At 40.4% G+C, this 20,868-nt stretch overlaps 2 protein-coding genes across 2 annotated transcripts; one reads left to right on the top strand and one right to left on the bottom strand.

Annotated features, from left to right (window-relative positions):
- Positions 1-13,165, top strand: Rrp45 (exosome complex component Rrp45). Its single transcript, XM_080280449.1, has 5 exons — positions 1-78; positions 2,215-2,414; positions 3,912-4,148; positions 6,415-6,657; positions 10,776-13,165. The coding sequence occupies exons 2-5, from the start codon at positions 2,241-2,243 to the stop codon at positions 11,424-11,426; spliced, it is 1,305 nt and encodes a 434-aa protein (XP_080136575.1). The 5' UTR covers positions 1-78; positions 2,215-2,240; the 3' UTR covers positions 11,427-13,165.
- Positions 13,166-14,084: 919 nt separating this feature from the next.
- LOC145410053 (uncharacterized) lies at positions 14,085-16,318 on the bottom strand. The gene is made up of 2 exons (XM_080280267.1): positions 16,285-16,318; positions 14,085-14,916 (listed from the first exon to the last, which is right to left on the bottom strand). The coding sequence occupies exons 1-2, from the start codon at positions 16,309-16,311 to the stop codon at positions 14,461-14,463; spliced, it is 483 nt and encodes a 160-aa protein (XP_080136393.1). The 5' UTR covers positions 16,312-16,318; the 3' UTR covers positions 14,085-14,460.
- Between the last annotated feature and the right edge of the window lie 4,550 nt (positions 16,319-20,868).

The raw sequence follows: 20,868 nt of genomic DNA, 5'->3' as shown, positions 1-20,868 counted from the left end.
TGGTTACTGCTGTTTATGTAGGAAGTGTGCACGCTAACGAACAACATTGCAAAAAAAGGAGTTGCCGTCTCTCGTAAGGTAGGTCCGATATGAAGTCCTAGGTAAACATTGTGTTTACAAAGATAATGCCAAGTGCACTGTATATGTGGTTACTGAGGTTCCTCAGCCTGTATGTTTGTCAACCACCGGTTTAGTATTATTAGAATCTTTAAAAGATGATCAATTATCCTGTGTTTCACCTTGGCCAACGTGGAAACCGACCACCCTCAATTATGTATGTCTTTGATCTTGGATGTAAGTTGATCTTGAATGAAGTCTGAAGTAGGTTAATAATAAAGTTTCCCAGGTATTACTGTACTTTTGTTATGTGAGCAAAAAATATATTAGGACTTAAGGACGCATAAGTGGGGACTGAAAAATAGCTTTCTTGTATATAATAAGATCTGTAGATTCTGAAGATTAAGAGTTACGGTAGCCAGAAAAGTAAATTGGTAAATGTTAAGAAAAATGGGGCACGGCTCTAGCAGTTTTCTTATAGACCTACATTCTCAGGGAAAATTATTTTGGTACTAGATACATCTGGGATGATTAACATTTGATTTTCGATTAGAAAATATTGGAGAACAAACAAAATGTACCTACTTAGTTATATTACAGACAACTACCTGAACATTCATGATGGCGTGTTTTTACTGCCTCTCCCACTGACTGGACATGACATCAGCACACCGAAACAAACTCAACTGTATGCAATTTAGAACCATAAATAGCAGTGGAATCCTAACTGAAACATGACTGGGGAGCTTTGCTCTCCAGACCTCCCAGTGATTATAACATACGGTACCTGGTACCTAACCGAATGCAAACTCAAATGTGCATTATACAGTATAAAACTTGCGCCAAAACAGTATTGTGCTTTAAGAGCGTTCGTTAATCATGGCGCAATCATTACTTGACCTTGTGATGGCGAAGGTAAGTGCAGTCAGAATGCAAATCTTTATAATACATCACACAGGAGACATTCATTAAAATATTATACAGGGTAGTAAAACAGCGCTCGGTGACTAAATTAAATCACTTCATAGTCCATAAAATATAAGATACACGCAGTATTACATACAATAATGGTATCCCCTATTTACAAATATTTTTATAAACCAACATTTTATAAAAGCCCAGTATATATATATATATATATATATATATATATATATATATATATATATATATATATATATATATATAGTGTATATATATATCGAGGTATATAGTGTATATATAGTGTCTATATATATATATATATATATAGATATATATATATATATATATAGTGTATATATATATATATAGTGTATATATATATATATATATATATGTATGTATGTGTGTATATATATGTGTGTGTATGCAGGCAAGAAAGAACCAAAGGCCAGGAGCCCACAAGTCATTCCTTCCAAGAAAAAACAAAAACAGTACAAAAGAGAGCCAAATTCAAGATCCGTTCATTTCGAGATACCTGGACACACTGTGTTTGAAAGACTGGAGGTTATAGGAAGTTGGAAATACAGACAGAGAGAGACAGTTTCAGAGTTGACCTGTTGCATACATGAAGGACTGGAGTAAACGGTTAACTCTTGCATTAGAGAGTTGGACAGAAAAGGGATGAGAGTTTGTTGCTAGACGGGTGCTATGCGACCGTTGTAGAGGTAGAGGGATATATATACACCAGTCTATAAAAAAAATAACAAAGGATCCTGTCAACACTTCATTCCAGTAGGAAATTGGGAAATGGCATGATTGATCTAGGTAATATAATGTATAGTAAATTTTGCCAGTGCCTGGTATAGGTTTTCATTGTTTTGTTTCCTTTCATTTTATTTTTTTTATTTTTTTATTTTTTTATTATGCTCTCTTTTGACCCCATATTTTTCCTGATCTTTAAAGTTTTTTTTTGGTAAATGTTTGAAATTAAGCCCAAGTAATGGACACTGAAGTTGATATGCTCTACTCATAGTTTCTAACGTTCCAAGCAGTTTCTCCTCAATACTCATAAATATACACTGGAAATTATTTTTCATGTTCTTAGTAAATAAAGAAGGGAGGGGAGAGATTGTTGAGTACCAGTCATTGTCTGTTACTGCCTCTATGTTAAAACACGGAAACCAAACCAAATGTAATTGAACCTAACAGAATCAAACTTTTCATGCTGCCCAGTCTGTGTGGTTTGTGTGACAATTGTGATGAAGGAGGTCCCACTGAGCACCTGTGAGCGGAATGCTCTGGAGGCCCTGGTTGCGGCGGGGCTCAGGCATGACCGTCGCAGCTTCCTCCAGGCCCGGGACTCCACACTCAGCTTTGGCCGGGATTATGGCTCGTGCAGTGTCACCCTCGGGGAGACTCGGGTCCTGGCGCAGGTGAGGACAAGAGAGTAGTGAGTTGACTGACTGGTAAGAGGAGGGATCAAGGACATACTAGACCAGATTTGAGATATTCAGTACTATATTGTAAGTCCTATGTTATATATTGCTTTTTTTTTTTTTTTTTTGCATTGTTGTTTGCTTCTAAATTCACATGAGTAAAAAAAAAAAAAAAATCCTGTACAAGTTCCCTTGCTCCCTGTTAAACTGATTTGCCAGTTTCTTCCATTTCACATTATCAGTTGGATGGAAAAAGTTGACATATTGAAATAATTCTCTGACCTGTTGAAAATATAACTGTACTTATTTATCTTATGTACAGCGTATATGAAGAGCACTGCTTCTCATGTAAACTTACAGATTACCAAACACATTTTTTCTCTAAGGGTTCTTGATGATTTACATTTAAAATGCTCTGAAGTCAAAAGTCATGAGTTGAGTGCTTAACCCTCTGTCAGTGCAGTGGGATTTTAAAACACTGTTAGTGTGGTGGGGTACAATTTACCCCTTCCCCCCCTCTCTCTGTCTCTGTCAGTCTGTCTGTCTGTCTGTCTGTCTCTTTCTCTGTCTGTCTGTCTGTCTGTCAAGTGAAGGAGTGCTGTGGTGTGGTTGTGGATGTGATAGAAAGTGTTTGGAGAAATACATTGAGGTGGTTTGGTCGTGTGGAGAGGAAGGAGAACGAGAGACTAATGAGAAGAGTGTATACAAATGAGGTGGAGGGGGGAGAGGGAGGGGGAGGCCAAGGATGAGATGGAGGGATGGAGTGGAGAGGTATATGAGAGAGGGGGGTGTGAGCTGGGAGCAAGGCAGTGAAGTGACATTGGACAGGGTGACATGGAGTAGATTTGTTTGTGGCCACCCCATATTGGAGTAAGGCATCTGGCAATAGATAGATAGACAGACCTTCCATAGTGATTTGTTTTGCATATTACAACTTAACATCACGTATGTTATCAGTATTAACTGTGTCAGTACTGAAAAGATACAAATAACATAGAATGGAACAGATTTTATTACCATCATGAAACTAACTCCTTTCCCCCACCACCCACCACCTAGGATTGGGTGAGGAAATGATAGTGATTATAAATTCTGTTACAGTACCACTTAGTGACCATACCTCCCCTCTGGAGGTCTGGAGGTAATGCTGAAGGAAATGGACAGATAAAATGTGGTACTGAATGTGTAGTATGCAAAAAATAAATAGGTAAATAAATAAATAAAGAAGAGATGCTCTGAACTCCACTGAGCCAACTTTCCTTTACCTCCTTCAGCCAGAGAATATATCTGTTTTATATTCATATCTGGGATCCTTCAGTCTGAAGTTGTTAGCCAAACTTATTACGTAACCTCCACTTTGCGTACGTGTTCCTAAGTCCATATTCGCTCCTAAAGAACTGGTAGTGTACAGTATCGTGATATAATTCAGCTTTTCATATTTCTATCTATACGGTACCGTAGCATTTTATAACTGTATGTTACAAATTTCAACAGGTAACTTGTGAGGTAGTGGAACCAGCTTCATCACGACCAAATGAGGGTAAACTGAGGCTGGCGGTGCACATGTCCCCGATGGCAGCCCCACACATGGAGCAGGGGCGCACATTTGGGGAGGTGGATGCTCTGACGCAGGTCCTTGAGCGCAACATCAAGGAGTCCCGCTGTATTGATCTTGAGAGTCTGTGCATCATGGCTGAGGAGTCTGTGTGGATGCTGCGAGTTGACATCACAGTGAGTCCCCACCACTGATTCATATTCCCTTTCAACTATTTAACTCCTTCAACCTGGGGACGTGGATTTCGTTTTCTGATGACTGTTTAATTCATCTTAGGATATACTCTCTGAACTGGAAGGGTTAGATACAATGACGCCTCAATATGCATGACAAAAAAGTTAATATAGGTTTCTTTGCATATGAAATCCAATTGTATAGACGCCTTTACCTGTAATAAACCTAATGTCTTTGCCAAGAGTCCTGGCTGACTCAGTTTATTACTAACAACCCTCATTGACCCTAACTACATTACAGATATGTTTGGTAAGGGTCTGGCCTTCTGTATAAAGCAGATGTAAGATAGTGATATTAAGCATGTTAAAAGCAATAAGAGGGAAATATTACCACAGCTTTGCTTTCTACCATACAGAGTAGAGATAAAGCAAACATAAAACAAAGACATTAAAAGGGATTAAAGTAATGAATAAGGGGTAAATAAGTATGGACGTATGCATTTGGTATCGTTATTCTGTGTATACGATGATTCTTGCTGAGCATATAGCCACCTCGCACTGTGAATCTGCTTATTGAGCCCACGTGTACAGAGGGGTTACTGTGTATCTTTAATAAACTATTTTTTTTTGAGAGACCTTTCCTGAGTTGAATTGAATGAACTTGTAGCAGCAAGAATAAAAAAGGATGTCACCTGGATTTAAAGGGTTAATTTGATCCGTGTACCATTCAATGAGAGCATAAGAAGAGAGAAGAGGGAGACTGAGGGTTATGTTGTAAGTGGCTTTAGGGATTATGTAACACCTCTTATTGAAATATAGTGCACCTGTTAAAATCATATAAGCAGCATACAGGAAAAATGTTAAGATGTAATATGTAATATACAGAAAATTCCTAAGGAAGAGGTGCTACGAAACCTCCTACATCACCTATAATACGAGCCTGAGAATGATACGAGATAGGAAATGCTGAATGACTGTGTGGGATGCAGTGATTGGTTGTGCACAAGATGAGTTTGAATGGAGATTCTTTTGTCATGGGTTTCCTAGTTGAACTCATTGTATTAACCCCATCAGTGTTATGATGTATTTTATTCTTGCAGACTCTGGATGATGTATTCAGCTTTGGGAAAGACATTTTGTAGGGAAAGTGTTAAAGTGATATCTAACTCCTCTAGTTTGAAAAATGCCTTTATGATAAACAAAATCATCTAGATACAGCAAGAAATAAAATGAAGTACTGTATACTTCATCATGTTAAAAGGGTTAGCTCTTTGTTACCATAGTAGATAAGTACAATAGCTAGAAATGCTGTAGAACTGGTAATGTCATTATTGGGGCACAGCAGAGTAAACACTGGTACTTTTTTTTTTTTTTTTTCATGCATGACAGAATATTCTTAGCTTTTGTCACATATAGTTTATGCAGTGTCTCTATATTTGTTTATATAATTAAATTAAATTTATCATCATTATCATTCAGACCTTTCCCACCCCAAGATGGGCATGGAATGAGGTAGGGTTCAGAGAGAGAGAGAGAGAGAGATACTAACCAAAGTTTGTCCAGTTGAATGAGCCACATTCCCATTCACTCTTCATTCAAGCCTCTGAAATTGTGGTTTCACCTGATGGGTCAAAGAAAACATTCCACATGTAGCATCACATTCATATGTTTGACAATCTGGTGACGGTCAAGTTAAAAAGAGGTGCCAGACCTGGTCATACACTACTCCACACAAAGTTCATCCAGCCAGCTCAGTTGCTTGTCAGTTCTCTAGTCTCATTAGCTCCTATACCTCATTTTCTCACATACTCACACATTGAAGTTACACATAGGTTAGCTGTTGTTGCTAGTACCAGATAATTTTGGTAACACTGGAGAAAGAGTCGCTAGGGAATGAATTAGGAATGATCCTTATTAACCCCTTCACAACCTGATTTCTCATCCTAAGCATTATGAAATTGAATGAAAATATGGTAACAAGAATGAAAAGTTAAATAAGCCATTTAATTGAAGGTAGAAGATTCATTAAAAGAAAAAAAGCACTTACTGTATCATACAGTATTATGTGTTATTAACCAGTCAGTTCAAATGATATTGTTTCCTCATGAGGAATTCCCATATTGAGGTTCCAGTTGGTCTTGGTATACCATATCTGATGTGTTTCTGTGGACTGGAAGTTAAACCGAATGCCAGAACCAGCTTATTACTTTGTAACTGTTGCTGGAAACATGCTGTGGCAACAAAGTTTGATAGATATTCCTCTGAACAGATACTGAACCATGGTGGTAACCTGTGTGATGCAGCCAACCTTGCGGCGGTGGCAGCCCTGCGGCATTTCCACCGGCCTGATGTTTCTGTGGAGGAGGACGGTCGGGTCACTGTACTCTCCTATGACCAGAGCCCACCGGTGCCCACTTTCATGAAGAAGGTGCCCGTCTGTGTTTCATATGCCCTTGTCAACTTGAACGACACCTGTCATGCACTCATGGACCCAACACACCATGAAGAGCGGGTAAGAAGGCACTATTCTAATTTAATTTGGCAGAGGTTTTTGTCTTTTTGCCACATATTTTCTGTAGCTCAGTGGTAGAATGTGAGAATATAGGCAACCCACAGTAGCTGAAGGAGTTTGGTCAATTAAATTAGTTCACATTGTGGATTTTTTCAGATACTGAAGCACTGTATGTATAAAATGGGTTATGTCACATAGCCATAAAGTTTTGCTCTTGGGTGACTTCAGTCAACCCACACCAAGTACATATTAAGTCATAATATACTTATTACACACTTCAGCACAATACCTGCGTCAGAAGTCATACAATAAGCACCTAAAACTCCTCAGTGCCCAGTACAAGCAATAGTTGTCATAAAATTTGTCTTCAGTGTATCTCATAGTTTTAGTTTATTTTTATAGTATTAAGTAAGGATGATCAACAGTACATGATGAAAGCAAAATTAGTTTTATGTATGGTTACATTACAAAACAAGAAAATTTTATATATTTGTTTGCAGTGTTTCTCATAGTTTTAGTTTATTTTTATATTACTAAGTAAGGCTGATTGGCAGTAGGCGATGAAAGTAAAATAAGTTTTTTTAATGTTTACATTATACAACAAGAAAATTTTTCATCTCTAAATACAGAGTAAGTCAAATGTCTGCAAACAAAGAAGAAAGGGCACATCACAGGTTATCCTAAGTTATATTTTTCCTTGTTCCCAGACATCTGCCTAACCTGTACTACAGGAAAGGGTTGGTAGGTAGGTGGTGGTGACGATCATCTGCTCACTAGATGCAGTGCTCCTTATTTCTTCCTTTTCCTTTTTCATACTATCTTTGTGTCTGACCTCCTCTGTTCCTACTTCTCTTTTTCCTTCCCATCACATTACAGTATAATGCTGTACTCCTCATTCCACTTAAGGGGGCACTACACTGTAACCCAGGAAACCATTTACAGTGCTGGTTGGTAACTGCATAACCAGATTACAGGGTGAAGTGGAGCCTGCTATGATGCCCTTGTTAACCAGGTGGAAAGACACAAATGCGACATCCGTATAGGACCCAGACTCCACACTATTCCCCTAAGATGGCTGCGGCAAGGTGCAGTCACCAGCAAGGAAACATCGGTTCACTGCACAGGACAGCCCTGTAGGGATAGTTGCATGCCTGTGATTGATGGGTCTGCTCAGGGGTTGATCAACAACAGTAGCAACAGTAAGAAGAAATTCTCACAGGTTTACCCATAAACAGTCCCAGCACCACAGACACAGTGCAGCAGATGAAGCTTGACTGGCGAAACAAGTCACTCTGTGTCTTCTGACACAGTAGGGTGATTATTTGGTGGTTAACACCTTGTCTTTACTGTTCAGTTGGCAGTCAAGAGAAATCTCTGCACCTTCCAACAGTAGCTGTGATGCTTTGAGTCTTGGCATTAGGTACTGTGGTAGTGTATGAAGCAGTTCACATTGGTTGTTATGATGAACATTGCAAAGACTTGATGATGAGTCGCTGGGGACTCAGGGATGTTCCTGAGATTAGTATCAGTGGTGGTCACTTGAAGGGGGGATGATAATCAGTGTTGAGGGAACTTGCCTGGATCCTCTCTATTGTCTGTAGTGCTTAGGGGCTTTCAGTGAGGAGGCAACATGCTTCTTTTTCAGAAGGGGAAGCAGATGTTGAAGGAGAACATGGAAAAGCTTGCTGGAATTGCCCCTTTTGCAGGAAAGCTGTTCTCAGCTAGATGGGTCTGAGGGCAATATGGCTCCAACTAACAGAGGTTAAGGGTCTTGGAGAAGGGTTGGAGTGTTGACTTTCTGGCAGCTTCTGCCTGTCCAGCACCTTTTATTGCCGGCATCAAAGAGGGCTGCTGGGTCTTGCCAGTGTTTCAGTTGTTGTCCAGGCATCAGTTGACCATTAGTGAAGCGCTTGATGTAATTGTTTGTAGTCTTAATCTGATTAGGAATTTCTTGTTCTGCCAAATGTCATGCTTTTTGCTCTTCTTCTACCTTGATTTATCCCTAACTGATTTCTTTCTACTTCATTTCCTCCTTCAGTGCGGTACAATTTTTTGCATATAGTATAGTATTATTCTCAGCTTCTGTATCAATGCTACCACTTAAAGATGGCCCTCTCCAGCACCTCTTGTTCTACAGATGCTGCAGAGAACTTCCTTTCCACTTCATTATATCATTCATCATTCAGTCATCATCTAATCCTATGTTGCCCCATGAGGAACGTAGGAGTCTGGGGCTAGGCAAGTTGGTCCTGACATTTAAGATGAGAGTGACCAGCCTCACTCATCCCTGAGTGGCATTATGTGAAGAATAAACCCTAGCCATCCCTTGGATATAAACTTGCCCGGGCTTAGTCCGATTGGAGTGCCTTAATTACCCACTAAAATAGGCACCATAATTTGGTTTTAAAGGTTACTACCTAGTGTAGTAAATAGTTTCCTGGTGTAAAGGAAAGCTGTCACCATCCGCTCACTCATTTTAGGGCTTTTCTCAGGTGACAGCCCGGTCCTCTCTTCCTTTCTGCATTCCTTCCTTCCTCTTCTATCTTTCTTTCCTTAATTCTTTCCTCTTCCTTCTGTCTACGGGTGACTCTACATTGAGTGACAAGCCAAAAAAAAGAAAAATTATTTCCACTTCTTTACACTTCGTATTTCAAATGTCCTTCTAGCTGCACTCTGGGTAGTACATCCTCATATCTCTTTTAAAGTTGTCATTCTTCATGCTTACTCATTTGTCAGTCACTTCTTTCACTTTTCAGTCATTACTACCAGAGACTTTCATTACTATTCTTAACAGGATAATAGCGCAGAGATTTTTGCATTTTCTCCTTTCACCGTATATAATGCGTAGGCGCAACTAAAGGTATTTCGGTCAGCAAGGATTAATGCTTCTTACCTGTCTTAAGTACATGCATGCTAGCCAAAAGTTACAATTTCCGTGTTCATCCACTAATATAGTTATTGGCACCCTGTGCTTCAATAGTTTTCTCAACTGTCACTGGCACAGAAGCCATGAATACTCAGTAAGAGTTGGTACACCTGATCCTCCCCCTCTTCAGTCTCTCTACCCCACCATCCCTCCCCCCCTTCTCCCCTCTCTCACTCCAGATATATTATAACTCCCCTACCTTCATGTTGTGTATAATGAATAATTAATAGCAATGGACATTATGCTCGAAGGAAGATCTCAAACCAGCTAAGCATTATCTACTAGATAATATAGAAATCAGAGTGCTATTTGCCTGCTTGGCATCCATCGTATCCGAGGTTACCACCTTAGGATTTTCTTACACACTGTGATATGATGACAACCACCATTAGCATTTTAAGAATGGGTTGATGGCAAACTATATAGATCTAACTGTCCAGTTTATACAGCACTTTATGAACAATGCATGTAAATAATATACTGTACAGTATGTATCGTAGCACTACTATAATAATAACCACACCAATGACACGTGAATGTAGTAGTGCATGGATTATGAAACTGAGAATGGGGTATCACCAGTTTGACAAAAATGATAACAGCATTGCAAAGGGGATGATCCATATGCATGTTTATTTTAGGATAGGCTTTTACCACAGACAGTTTTTGATATGCATATAATGTGAGGAGTGTTTTGCCTAAGGAACTGCTTCAGCTTGGGCAATTTGAGCTTCGAATGAGCAGTAGGAGTTATACAGTAATGTTGATTCTTAATCTGATCTACATTACGCATCAGCATCCTCGTTTATAATTTTTATGAAAACTATCCTGATACTCAGACTGTCTAAGCAATATAAAAGACAGTGATAATTAATAAGCAAATGATAATTAATGAGCAAAATTAATTGCTTAGTGGTGCTACAAAGCCTCCGATGTCGCCATGAATGTGGACCTAAGGCTCAGCATATCAGGGATTCTAACCAGGCATGTTAACTCAGGAGTTTGTTTTTCAGATATCTCGTCCGGTTTGTCAAATTATATCATGCTAAAAGAATGCCGATAAATATTTGTAGTGGGTATGCGGACTGGTGAATGTTATCATGTTTTTAAAGGTTAAATGAAGTGAAGTTTCTGTACTTCATGGCTTTCAGTGTCTGCATGTCACTACACTGATTCTAGGCCACAATTACAGGTGATGACAGGACGACTGGTGGTGGGTCTCAACCCTCACGGTGACATCACATCACTGGTCTTTCCTGGTCGAGTGGCTCTGCAGAAGGCTGAGATTATGACTCTCCTCAACCATGCCTTTGTGCGGGCTAAATCTGTGGCTGAGCGGGTCCAAAAGGATGTGGATGATGACTTGGCAGCTCGGGCTCACCAGGATGTTGTGTGTGGCTACAAAGGTGTCCTCAAGTCTGATGAACAATACAAGAGGGAAAGCTATGTCCTTGTGTTGAAGACCAAAGCACTTGGGGATTTTGTGGTGCCTAAGGAGGAGGAGGAGGACACACAGGCAAACACAGACATGGATGGAGTTACCAGTACCGAGATGAATATGGATCAAAGTGACACTGACTCAGATGGTGAGATGAGATCTAGCATAGCAGCCATGATTAGTTCTGTCAGGAAGTCCACTGATAGCAAGAAGGCAGTTGGAGAAGAGGCTTCAGGTGCCAGAGATTTGGAAGGAGGCATAGCGGCCATGTTGAGTGCTGTCAGAAGAGAAACTGATAGAAAGAGGGAAAGCTTAGAAGCAGATACCAGTACTGAAGTGGACATGGACAGTGATGATGATGAGGAGGAGGTGCAAGGAAAGCTCACCTCACAAGATATTGAATAGAGGCATGGAATATTGTTTGTGTATCTGTCAGTTTTTAATATGAAGCTGCTAGGGTCGACATCTGATGGTCTAGAGAGTTAAGGTGCTCCAGCTGGATGTGGCTGATAATGGTTTATTTATGAGGGGTGGTGGGGTTTCTTTGCCTATGTAATGAAGCTCAGAGAATTGGAGCTGGTTGCACACTTTAAATGTGTGGATTGAGTAGCCTAGCCTCTGGCCTCCAAGTTCCTGATGGGTTAGTACTGGATTTGATGGCTGGGTGGATGGATGAAACTGTTGAAAGTAGAGATCTCAAATTTCGTTCTGTATATTCATTAATTTTGGATGCTGGTGATCTAGTGGAGTAAGACACTCCTGCCAGATGTGGCCATTAGGGGCTCAAGCCCAAGGAGTTATTGGGGTTTTTAGCTCACATTTTGCCCCTCATGGAAGTGTGACTGGTTACCCCTTCCTTAATCATCAGAACTGAATAATGTAACCCCAGGTCTCAACTCTCCAGATGTGATTTATTAAAAAAAAAAAAAAAAAAAAAAAAATTATGGTGAATGGATCGTACTATTATACCAGTAGTTGATTATTATTGTTCCCCAGGATTCCAATTCAAACTGGTGCTGGAGAGGGAGGATGCCTTCCTTTGGTAACACAGATTTAACTTGGTTGTTCTGTTGCCCAGTTATACCAATGTCCCTCAGTTCCCTCCCATTTCCCAAAGAGAAAAATGGTGGGCTGCAGAAGGGCAGCTTCAGCCTGCAGTCCACTGGGTTTTCATCCAGATAAGCCTTGGACAACAACAAAAGTACATCCAAAATGAAACATATTTTAGTTTGGATACCATTAAACCTGAAGTCCCTACACAGTGTATCTCTTAAAGGCTAGTGATTAAATAAAGAATGATCAGTTGATGGCAATGATCAGTCAAAAAGTTATTCTGAGGTATCGCTGAACAAGAGATCCTGGGCCCAGCCCCACAAACACACTTACGGTCAACATCCTGTCATAACTGTGATCTGTTTTCCTAGGAAGGAGTACAGAAACATCCCATGTCTCTTCTTCCTGAAAATCAAAATCTGAGTTATGACCTGCAGTTGCTTATACATTTGTTTCCAGGTCTGGACCCTGAATTTAATGAAACCCTTCGGCTCAATGATGTCTTTTATAGTTTTGCAACATCCTTATGATTTCAGTCAGCTCAGGAGAGACTTTTTGAAGTAGAGGGTTGAGATTAGTGTTGATTAACCCTCAGCTACCAGAAACCAGGAACCTTTATTGATAATTGACCTCATGCAGGAAGAATAAAATGGAAAACGCTTCATCAGAGCGAAAGGGTTAATATAAGTTTATACAACAAACAGCAACATACAATCCCATTTTGCCTCACATAAACAGAAGCATAGGGTTCTGGGGTAGACTGCTTAGTCCCGACATGTAGGGCAAGGGTGACCAGTCTCACTTGCCCTTGAGTGGCGGTACATGAGCAAGAAACCCCAACCACTCCCAAGATAGAACCCAAACAGGCTCCATCACGCTGGAGTACCTTAACTCACCAAATCACCAGGCATCATTTGGTTATATGGTTACCACCCAGATGGTGACCAAGAGAGAATGAGCGAGGCAGCATTGTGTAGAGTGAATGGATGATGGGTTTTATAAAAATTTTACAGCATTTGATGTTGACTTTGGAACTGAATAGCCTTTTTTCAGTTAGTTGTTTCACAGCACTCATTTTCCGTCATGTCAGAAGCCAGATATTCCAGGATAATAAATTGGAAAGGATGAGCCAGTTTTCACTCTTTTGTTTCCTGTAAAAGAATTTTTGAACAATATCCTTTGAATACTACTTATGTAGCCATGCTTGTATAATTGTGTTCAAGCATGAAAATGGCTTGAGATTGATTGTGGGTTCTGTTTAACAAGATCTGCTATTATTTTGATAGTTTTCTTGCTTTTGTACTTTTAGTGGTAGGTGGGGTTGCTCACCATCCACTCACTTGATGCAGTGCTGCTGTTGGGTGACTGCCTTTTCCTCTCTTCCTCCTTTCTTTCCTTCCTCTTCAGTCTTTCTTTCCTTCATTCTTTCCTCTTTCTTCTGTCCATGGGTGACTACACTTAGTGACAAGCCAAATTGTTTCCTGTTCTCCAAAAAACCATCTACCATGCTGGATGGTAGCCATATAACCAAATTATGGTGCATGGTGGTTCAGTGAGTAATTACAATGCTCCAATTTGATTCAACCAGCTCAGGTTTGTTTCCAAGGGGTGGTTGGGGTTTATTGTTCATGTAATGCCTCTCAGGGATGAATGGGGCTGCTCACTATCAGGACCAGCTTGCCTAGCCCCAGGCTCTTACGCTCCTCGTGAGGCAACATAGGATTGGATGTTGGATGGATGGATGGATGGTGATGCAGAGGGATGCCTTTATGCAATGGCACTGATATATCTGGAACCACCCAATTATACAAACATTCTTCAACTCCCTCCCTATCTCCCAGAAGGAGGATTGTGGACTACGGATGAAAGGCAGCTTCAGCCTGCAGCCCACCGGGTTCACATTTCAGATGAGCCTGGGGCTACAGCTACCATACAACTACTGCTACTGCTACTACTATTTCTTTGTTTCTGAAGCCTGTCTCCATCTGATAAGTGGGGTACAGGTGAACATTGCTGCTGGCTGTAACACAAGCTTTAGTTTCATTAGGTTATGTCTGCTGGAAAATACTTGTTTGAGAGGATGACAAAACCAGAAGAGAAAGTTGGAAAAAAAAAGATATTTCCAACAGAACAGCTACAATAGATAAGATCAGACGTAAAGTACAGCATAGTGCTGATTTATGACTGGAAGCATATTGTACTGCAGAAACCAATTACTTAAATTATTTATTGTGAACATATGGAGACCTGTACAATAGCTGTGATATTAGACCTATGGCATAAAGGGCCTCCTTTAGAAGGAAATCCAAACTACCCTTTTAGTCCATAAAGGGTAGCAGTGTAACAGCCATTTTCAGATGATATACCTCTACTATAACTGATACAATCAGTAAGTGACTGGGTTGATGTAGCCATAAGGAGGTAGTTCTTGAGAGCTGCTTGAAGATAATTGATCATCCTGCTGATCCCTGTCTACTTGAATGCTTTGGTTTTGGAGAATGTTGGTAATATCATCAGACAGGGAGCAAGGTTCATTAACTTGTGAGTAACTCTCACTATGGTTAGAGGAAACTTCTTGTGAGTCTGAGTAAGCTTTGCCTTGAGGTAAGATTGGTTCAGCTTCTGCCACATAAGCTTTGTCAGAGGAACAGGAGGCTTGTTGGAGAATGCTGCTGTTGGTTGGTAACGTGGGGGAGGCACTGAAGGTGACAAACAACTCTTTGTTTTGAGGTGGTGGATATACTGAAGAGGGTGGAGGAGCCCTGTTGAGAGTTTCTCTCGTAACGATGGTACGAGGGAAGGTGTGTCTGGCAGTAGTTCGGGGCAGCTTGTATTGTGCACGCTGTGGATATTTAATATGCTTAATAAATAACCAGAGAAATTGAAGAATGCATAAGCTTTACTCTCATGCATAGCAAAGGTTTATTGAATTGTCCACGTAAAAGTTTGAGCGAAAAGGAAGCTGAAAATATCAGCACTGAAAATTTTGGCATTAATAGCACAGATAGCATTTAAAATAGAAAAAGGTGAGAAAATAGCTTTTACCCTATAGCAAGTACCGGTACTTGCTCAACGATTTTATTTTTCAGTTAGGTTATAAATAAGGAAAGTATAATATTGAAGACTAATTTTTCACTGTTTGAGAAATTGCCCATTGTTTTCCTTATTTACAGCTGACCTGAAGTATAACACTGTTCAGGAAGTACCTGATAATATGTGAGAGTTGTTATCTAATGACATTTATCTGTTTTAAACTTGATTAATGCTGATAATATGAAAATGATCAGTGTCAATATATTCAACTTCCTTATAGTCTAAAACATGCAAGTGGACAACTGCCAGGTTGGAACTCATTCAGCTGTTAATCAGTTACATGAATAACTTGTCTAGCGCGGAGATGTCTTCTTAATTTTATTCTCACCATTTATTCAGACTAGGATGTACTTCTTCGAAGTGGAGAGATTTGCTTTAGTGTTAATGAACTCCCCTCAGTACAAAAAGGCATATTGTTAGGTAAATAAAATCTGGTAGCAGCAAGATAAAATTATAAATGATGTCATGTGGAGTCAGATGGTTAATTGACTGTAATATGTGGATATTATTGTCATTGTTTCATTTTCATTTAATTTAAAAGGCTCCAACATGCTTGCATGCATCGGCCTTGGTCACCTAATGGCGGCTGTCGATGCTGGTCGATCTCTGGCAGCTTCTTTTTTTAGTCCCTTATCCATGAGGTCACACTCAATGACCTCATCCCAGGTTTTTTTCTGTCTACTTTTCGCATCCCAACCTCCAACACTAACACTTCTCACTTTTTGCATCCATTTATCAACTCCATCTTCTCCACATGCCCAAACCATCTCAGTCTACTTCTCATCACATCAGTACACACCAGTCCCATCCTACCTCTCACCTTTTCCACTGTAAACCTTTCAAAAATAATTTACAGATTACTAGTTGGTTTCAGATATTCCTTGACACCTCTTCCTCAGTGATTTATTTTGCCCATCACACCTTAATCATCCTCTTGTAAGCTAATGCAGTTCACTGTGACATTAACCAATTAAATTTGAATAAAAACTGTATGGTTAGGCAAAGTACAGTAAATGTGACATACCGGGTATTTATAAACCTAATTTCCTGCAGCAATCTCAGTGTGTGTGTGTATATATGTGTGTGTGTGTGTGTGTATGTAAATAGCTTATCTTACCTTGCCCTTCTTGCGAAGTTTGTACATACAGTAGATAATGAGGAGAAGGAAGGCTGTAGCAGCCAGGACCACGAGAGGGATTGCATAGGGTAGGTTTGAAGGATCCTCTCCACCATTATCATTCATGCTGTCTTGGGGGCTTGTATGGATGAGGATTGCAGGAGCTGAGGGGGAGTGAGAAGCTTGACATTATCCTAATTAGTTCCTACTCTGTTAAATAGAACATTTTTATTCATGCCATGATGCTGTTTTCATCATCATCATCATCATCATCATCACCCTACCTTTTTCTCACCTGAGGATAGGATGAGGTAGGTTCCATATAACAAGGCAAGAGAAAACATGAAAGAGAGAGAACTGTCAACAAGATACCCTGTGAAATTGGCCAGACACTCATTAAAAAGATCCCTGGAAGTTTACCTCCACCTCATAGGCCTAACCATTTGCACTTTCTAGGGGGAGTGTTTGCTGTATAAATGCAGTTCACATACACCTGCCAGATTATCACACAAATTGGACTGTATTACTAGTTGGCTTCAGAAATTTCAAGATACAGTACCTCTTCTTTAGTGATTGGACTAGTGATTTTTGTCCATCATGCCTTAATTATCCTCTTGTATGTTGTTGGTGCAAACTATGCTGATATTAAGCAGAGGAATGTAATATACAAAGAGAAAGTAAGGTGTAAGATGGGAAACAAGTCACTGAGGAAGAGGTGCTTTGAAATCTCTTGTGTCACTTTGAATATTTTTCAATATCAGCATCCACTCTGAGAACGTACTTAACGTGTTGAGTGCAGTGGTGGTTAACAGGGTTGGTTTGCTCCCTGGCACAGGTTCTGTGGTCAGTGATGTGGTGGTTGTGGCCACTGTGGTAGTCGCCTCTGTGGTTGGTGCTTTGGTGGCTGCAAGTATAGGTACATTGAAGTGAGCGATGGTGAGTACTCATTTAGTATTTTACATAGGCTAACCTCTTTAGTCTGTTGATATTTTTCTGTTTTAATCATGCTGTCTGCAAACACTGTAGTTTTTTTTACATTAACTTGGCCCAGAGTTTTGTCCTTTTGCAGTTAATTTCACATAGTTCAGTTGCAGAAAAAGTTCTACAGTTTTACATATTTTCCATAGCACTTCTTCATGACCAGCTTCATAACCTTCATTTTACCTATTGTGTTAACATTCAGTATGGAATGATGGCAGTTTTAGGCTGGGTTAGAGTAAAAAGGGTATAACTAACAGAGGTCCTTCTTGGACTGAATATGATCATTTGCTGGGGACTGATTAAAATGAAAAATATGTCACCAAACTGAATGGGTTAAATTTTGGTATGCCACACTGGAAAAACAGGTAGGTTGCAGTCAAGGACAAATGCTTGTCTGAGACATCATCTTACTTCCCTTTCAGGCTAATATTCCTAAAGTAAGTGAGGCTTAGTATGTTTCTGTGCCCATAAATGGTTCTCTTTGATATGGTGTACCAGGGAGGAAAGTGACATATGTCCTAAGTGTTAAATAGATGCTGTGGAATACAGTATCAGTAGGTGTTATTTATGTATGGACTTTGTAATGCTGATCTATGGAAAAAGATGTATTTTGTTATAATTTATATATCAGTGTAGGATTATACGGTACCAGTAGTTACAAATTAAGACAAACAGTTTCATTCGTTTTTGAAGGCTCCAGTAAGCTTGCATGCATCAGCCTTGGTCACCTAATGCAGCTGTCCATGCTGCTCAGTCTCTGGTAGCTTTCCTGTTTAGTCCCTGATCCCTGAGGTCATACTCAGTGACTTCGTCCCAGGCCTTTTTAGGTCTGCCTTTTCCAACCCTACCCCTAACATTAACACTTCTCACTTTCTGCACCCAATTATCCTCCATCCTCTCCACATGCCCAAACCATCTCAATCTACCTCTCCTCATCACAACACCAATGCGCTCCAATCCCATCCTACCTCTCAACTCTTCCACCCCCACCCCCCAGGCCTCGCACTCAGGGACGCACAGCACATCCACCAAGTCATTGTCATTTCTGTACATTTGAGCCTGTGAATATCTTCTTCCTTTATTGCCCAGGTCTCACTTCCATCAGCATTACACTCCTAAAACATGCTGCATACAAAGAACCTTTAGCATGGAGGGAGAGCCCTCTCAGTATCAGGAGAGGCAACAGCTTCCTGAACTTCTTCCAACCACTCCTCATTCTAGCCACAGAGCTAGCTCCAGCCCCATCCCCAGCACATAACATGTCTCCCAACTAACAAAATTCTTCCTCACACTCAAGAGACTCACTAGCAAGTTCAATCCTTTCACGCCTGACGATCTCCACCTGCTCTCCCCGACACACCACACTCATGAAATCAGCATTATCCCACAGTCTACCTCTGAGACCACTACATCTCTTATGCACCCACCTATCACAAACACTGCACAAGATGGAATTACTTCCCTTGGCATTATGGCAGATCGCACATGGCCACTCTCCTTTTTTGAGAGTACCGCCACCAGCCCTAGGTACCATCACTTTTGTTCTATCTGCATTTACTCTTAAGCCCTTGTGCCCCATACCATCTCTCCAGTTCTTAAATTTTTCCTTTGCCTCCCTTTCATTCTCTTTAGTCAACACCAAATCATCAGTATACAACATCTCCCACGGAAGTCCATTTCAGAAGTCACGTGAGAGGGCTTCAAATACCATAATAAACAAGGGGCCCAAAACTGACCCCAGGTGCACACCAACATTCACGGAAAACTCATCACTCAAATCTCCATTCACCCTTACCTGGGTGCGAGCACCCACAACATGGCCATAACAACCCTAGTCAGCCACCCCACGATCCAAGCTTTCTCATTGGCCACTTCACCATCTTTCTAGGGACACTGCTGTCAAAGGCCTTCTCCAAATCAACAAAAACAAAATACAGATCCTTTTTCTTTCCTATATATTTTTCCTGAAGCTGTCGAACAATGAATATGGCATCATTGGTCCCAATGCCTGGCATAAAGCCAACCTGCATCTCATCAGTATTCACGCTCTCTAAAAACTGCATCTCATCAGTATTCACGCTCTCTAAAAACTGCATCTCATCAATATTCACTCTCTTTAATCATACCTTTTAGAACTCTCTCCATTACTTTCATTATCTGGTCTAAAAGCTATATACCTCTATAATGTCCTCTCTCCAGGGCAACTCGCTTCCCCATGTTCACATTCACAAATATACTCTTCAACCAATCATCTGAGACAACACACTCATATAATCGTATTTATTAGATCAGTGACTAACCTCACTCCTATGTCTCCAGAGGCTTTCAACATTTCAGCAGTCAGCCCAGACACACCTACTGGGGAACCACCAGCATCCTGCCTATTGCCATACTCACAGTAGCAGCGTCAATCTAAGGCCAAGGGCCAAACACTAGATCAGCTGGCTCCAAACCTTCCATGTCCCAGTCAAACTCCTCATCAACAACCGACTGTAATGCCCTCTCCTTGCGTCTTTAATATACCCACTGTTCACCACTACCCTTCCTTTCATCATTCTTCACACACTACTCACCTATGATATCCCTGCTCTCCCATTTCATCTGATTTGCCACCTTACATATCACATTCTTCCTTTCCACACGATTTAGGTTGTCAAGTAAAAGTATCTGTGACTCAGACTTCGTTCTGTAAACCTCATTTCTAGCCTACGCTTGGCAGCCAAGTATTCCTCTTTGTTGCCACCCTTCTTCCGTTCCCGGAAAAGCCCCCCCCCCCCCTTTTTTTTTTCTCCTTAACTGCAACTTCTACACCCTCATCCCACCACAAGTTACTCTATGTCTCGGTGGGCCTCTTGTCCATCCACATACTGAATCAGTAACTCTCAAGAGGTTGCTGTTGAGAAATATGTAGCATCATCCATCATCATCATCATCATCATCATCATCATCATCATCATTATAGTGTTGTATGTATATCACTACTGAAATTTTCAGGCATAGGTATTTGTAAAGATACATTAATGGCATTACTTGAGACTATGTTTTAGAGTCTATGAGAAATTTGTATGGGTATTATGAGTATTACTACAGCAAAAGTGTATGGTAGGATACTTATAGACAGAGTTAGAGAAAGAACAGAGAAATTAGTTGGAGAAGAACAGGGAGGCTTTAGGAAGGGAAGAGGTTGTGTAGATCAGATATTCATTCTTAGATCTTTAGTGGAAAAGTTTCTAGAGAAGGGAAAGAAGTTGTATGCGGCTTTCATGGATTTGGAGAAAGCATATGACAGGGTGGATAGACAAGGATTGTGGAAAGTGTTAAGAATATATGGAGTAGATGGGAAGTTGTTGAATGCTGTGAAGAGTATGTATGATGGTGCTAAGGCTGCAGTGCGTGTGGATGGTGAACTAAGTGAATTTTTCTCTTTGAAAGTTGGTTTGAAACAGGGATGTGTCATGTCTCCATGGTTGTTCAATCTGTACATGGATGGGGTAATAAAGAGGTACAAGGTAGGGTAGTGGATGTTGGAGTGGCCCTGGTGAGAGAGGATAGTGTTTGGAAACTCCCTGTACTGTTGTTTGCAGATGATACTGTGTTGTTGAG

Source organism: Coenobita brevimanus, chromosome 84, assembly GCF_032717465.1.
Source record: "Coenobita brevimanus isolate Jiangsu-jjx chromosome 84, ASM3271746v2, whole genome shotgun sequence".
Taxonomy (NCBI): Eukaryota; Metazoa; Arthropoda; class Malacostraca; order Decapoda; family Coenobitidae; genus Coenobita; species Coenobita brevimanus.
The sequence above is the reverse complement of the archived record's forward strand: the minus strand, read 5'-3'. Positions and strand labels throughout refer to the sequence as shown.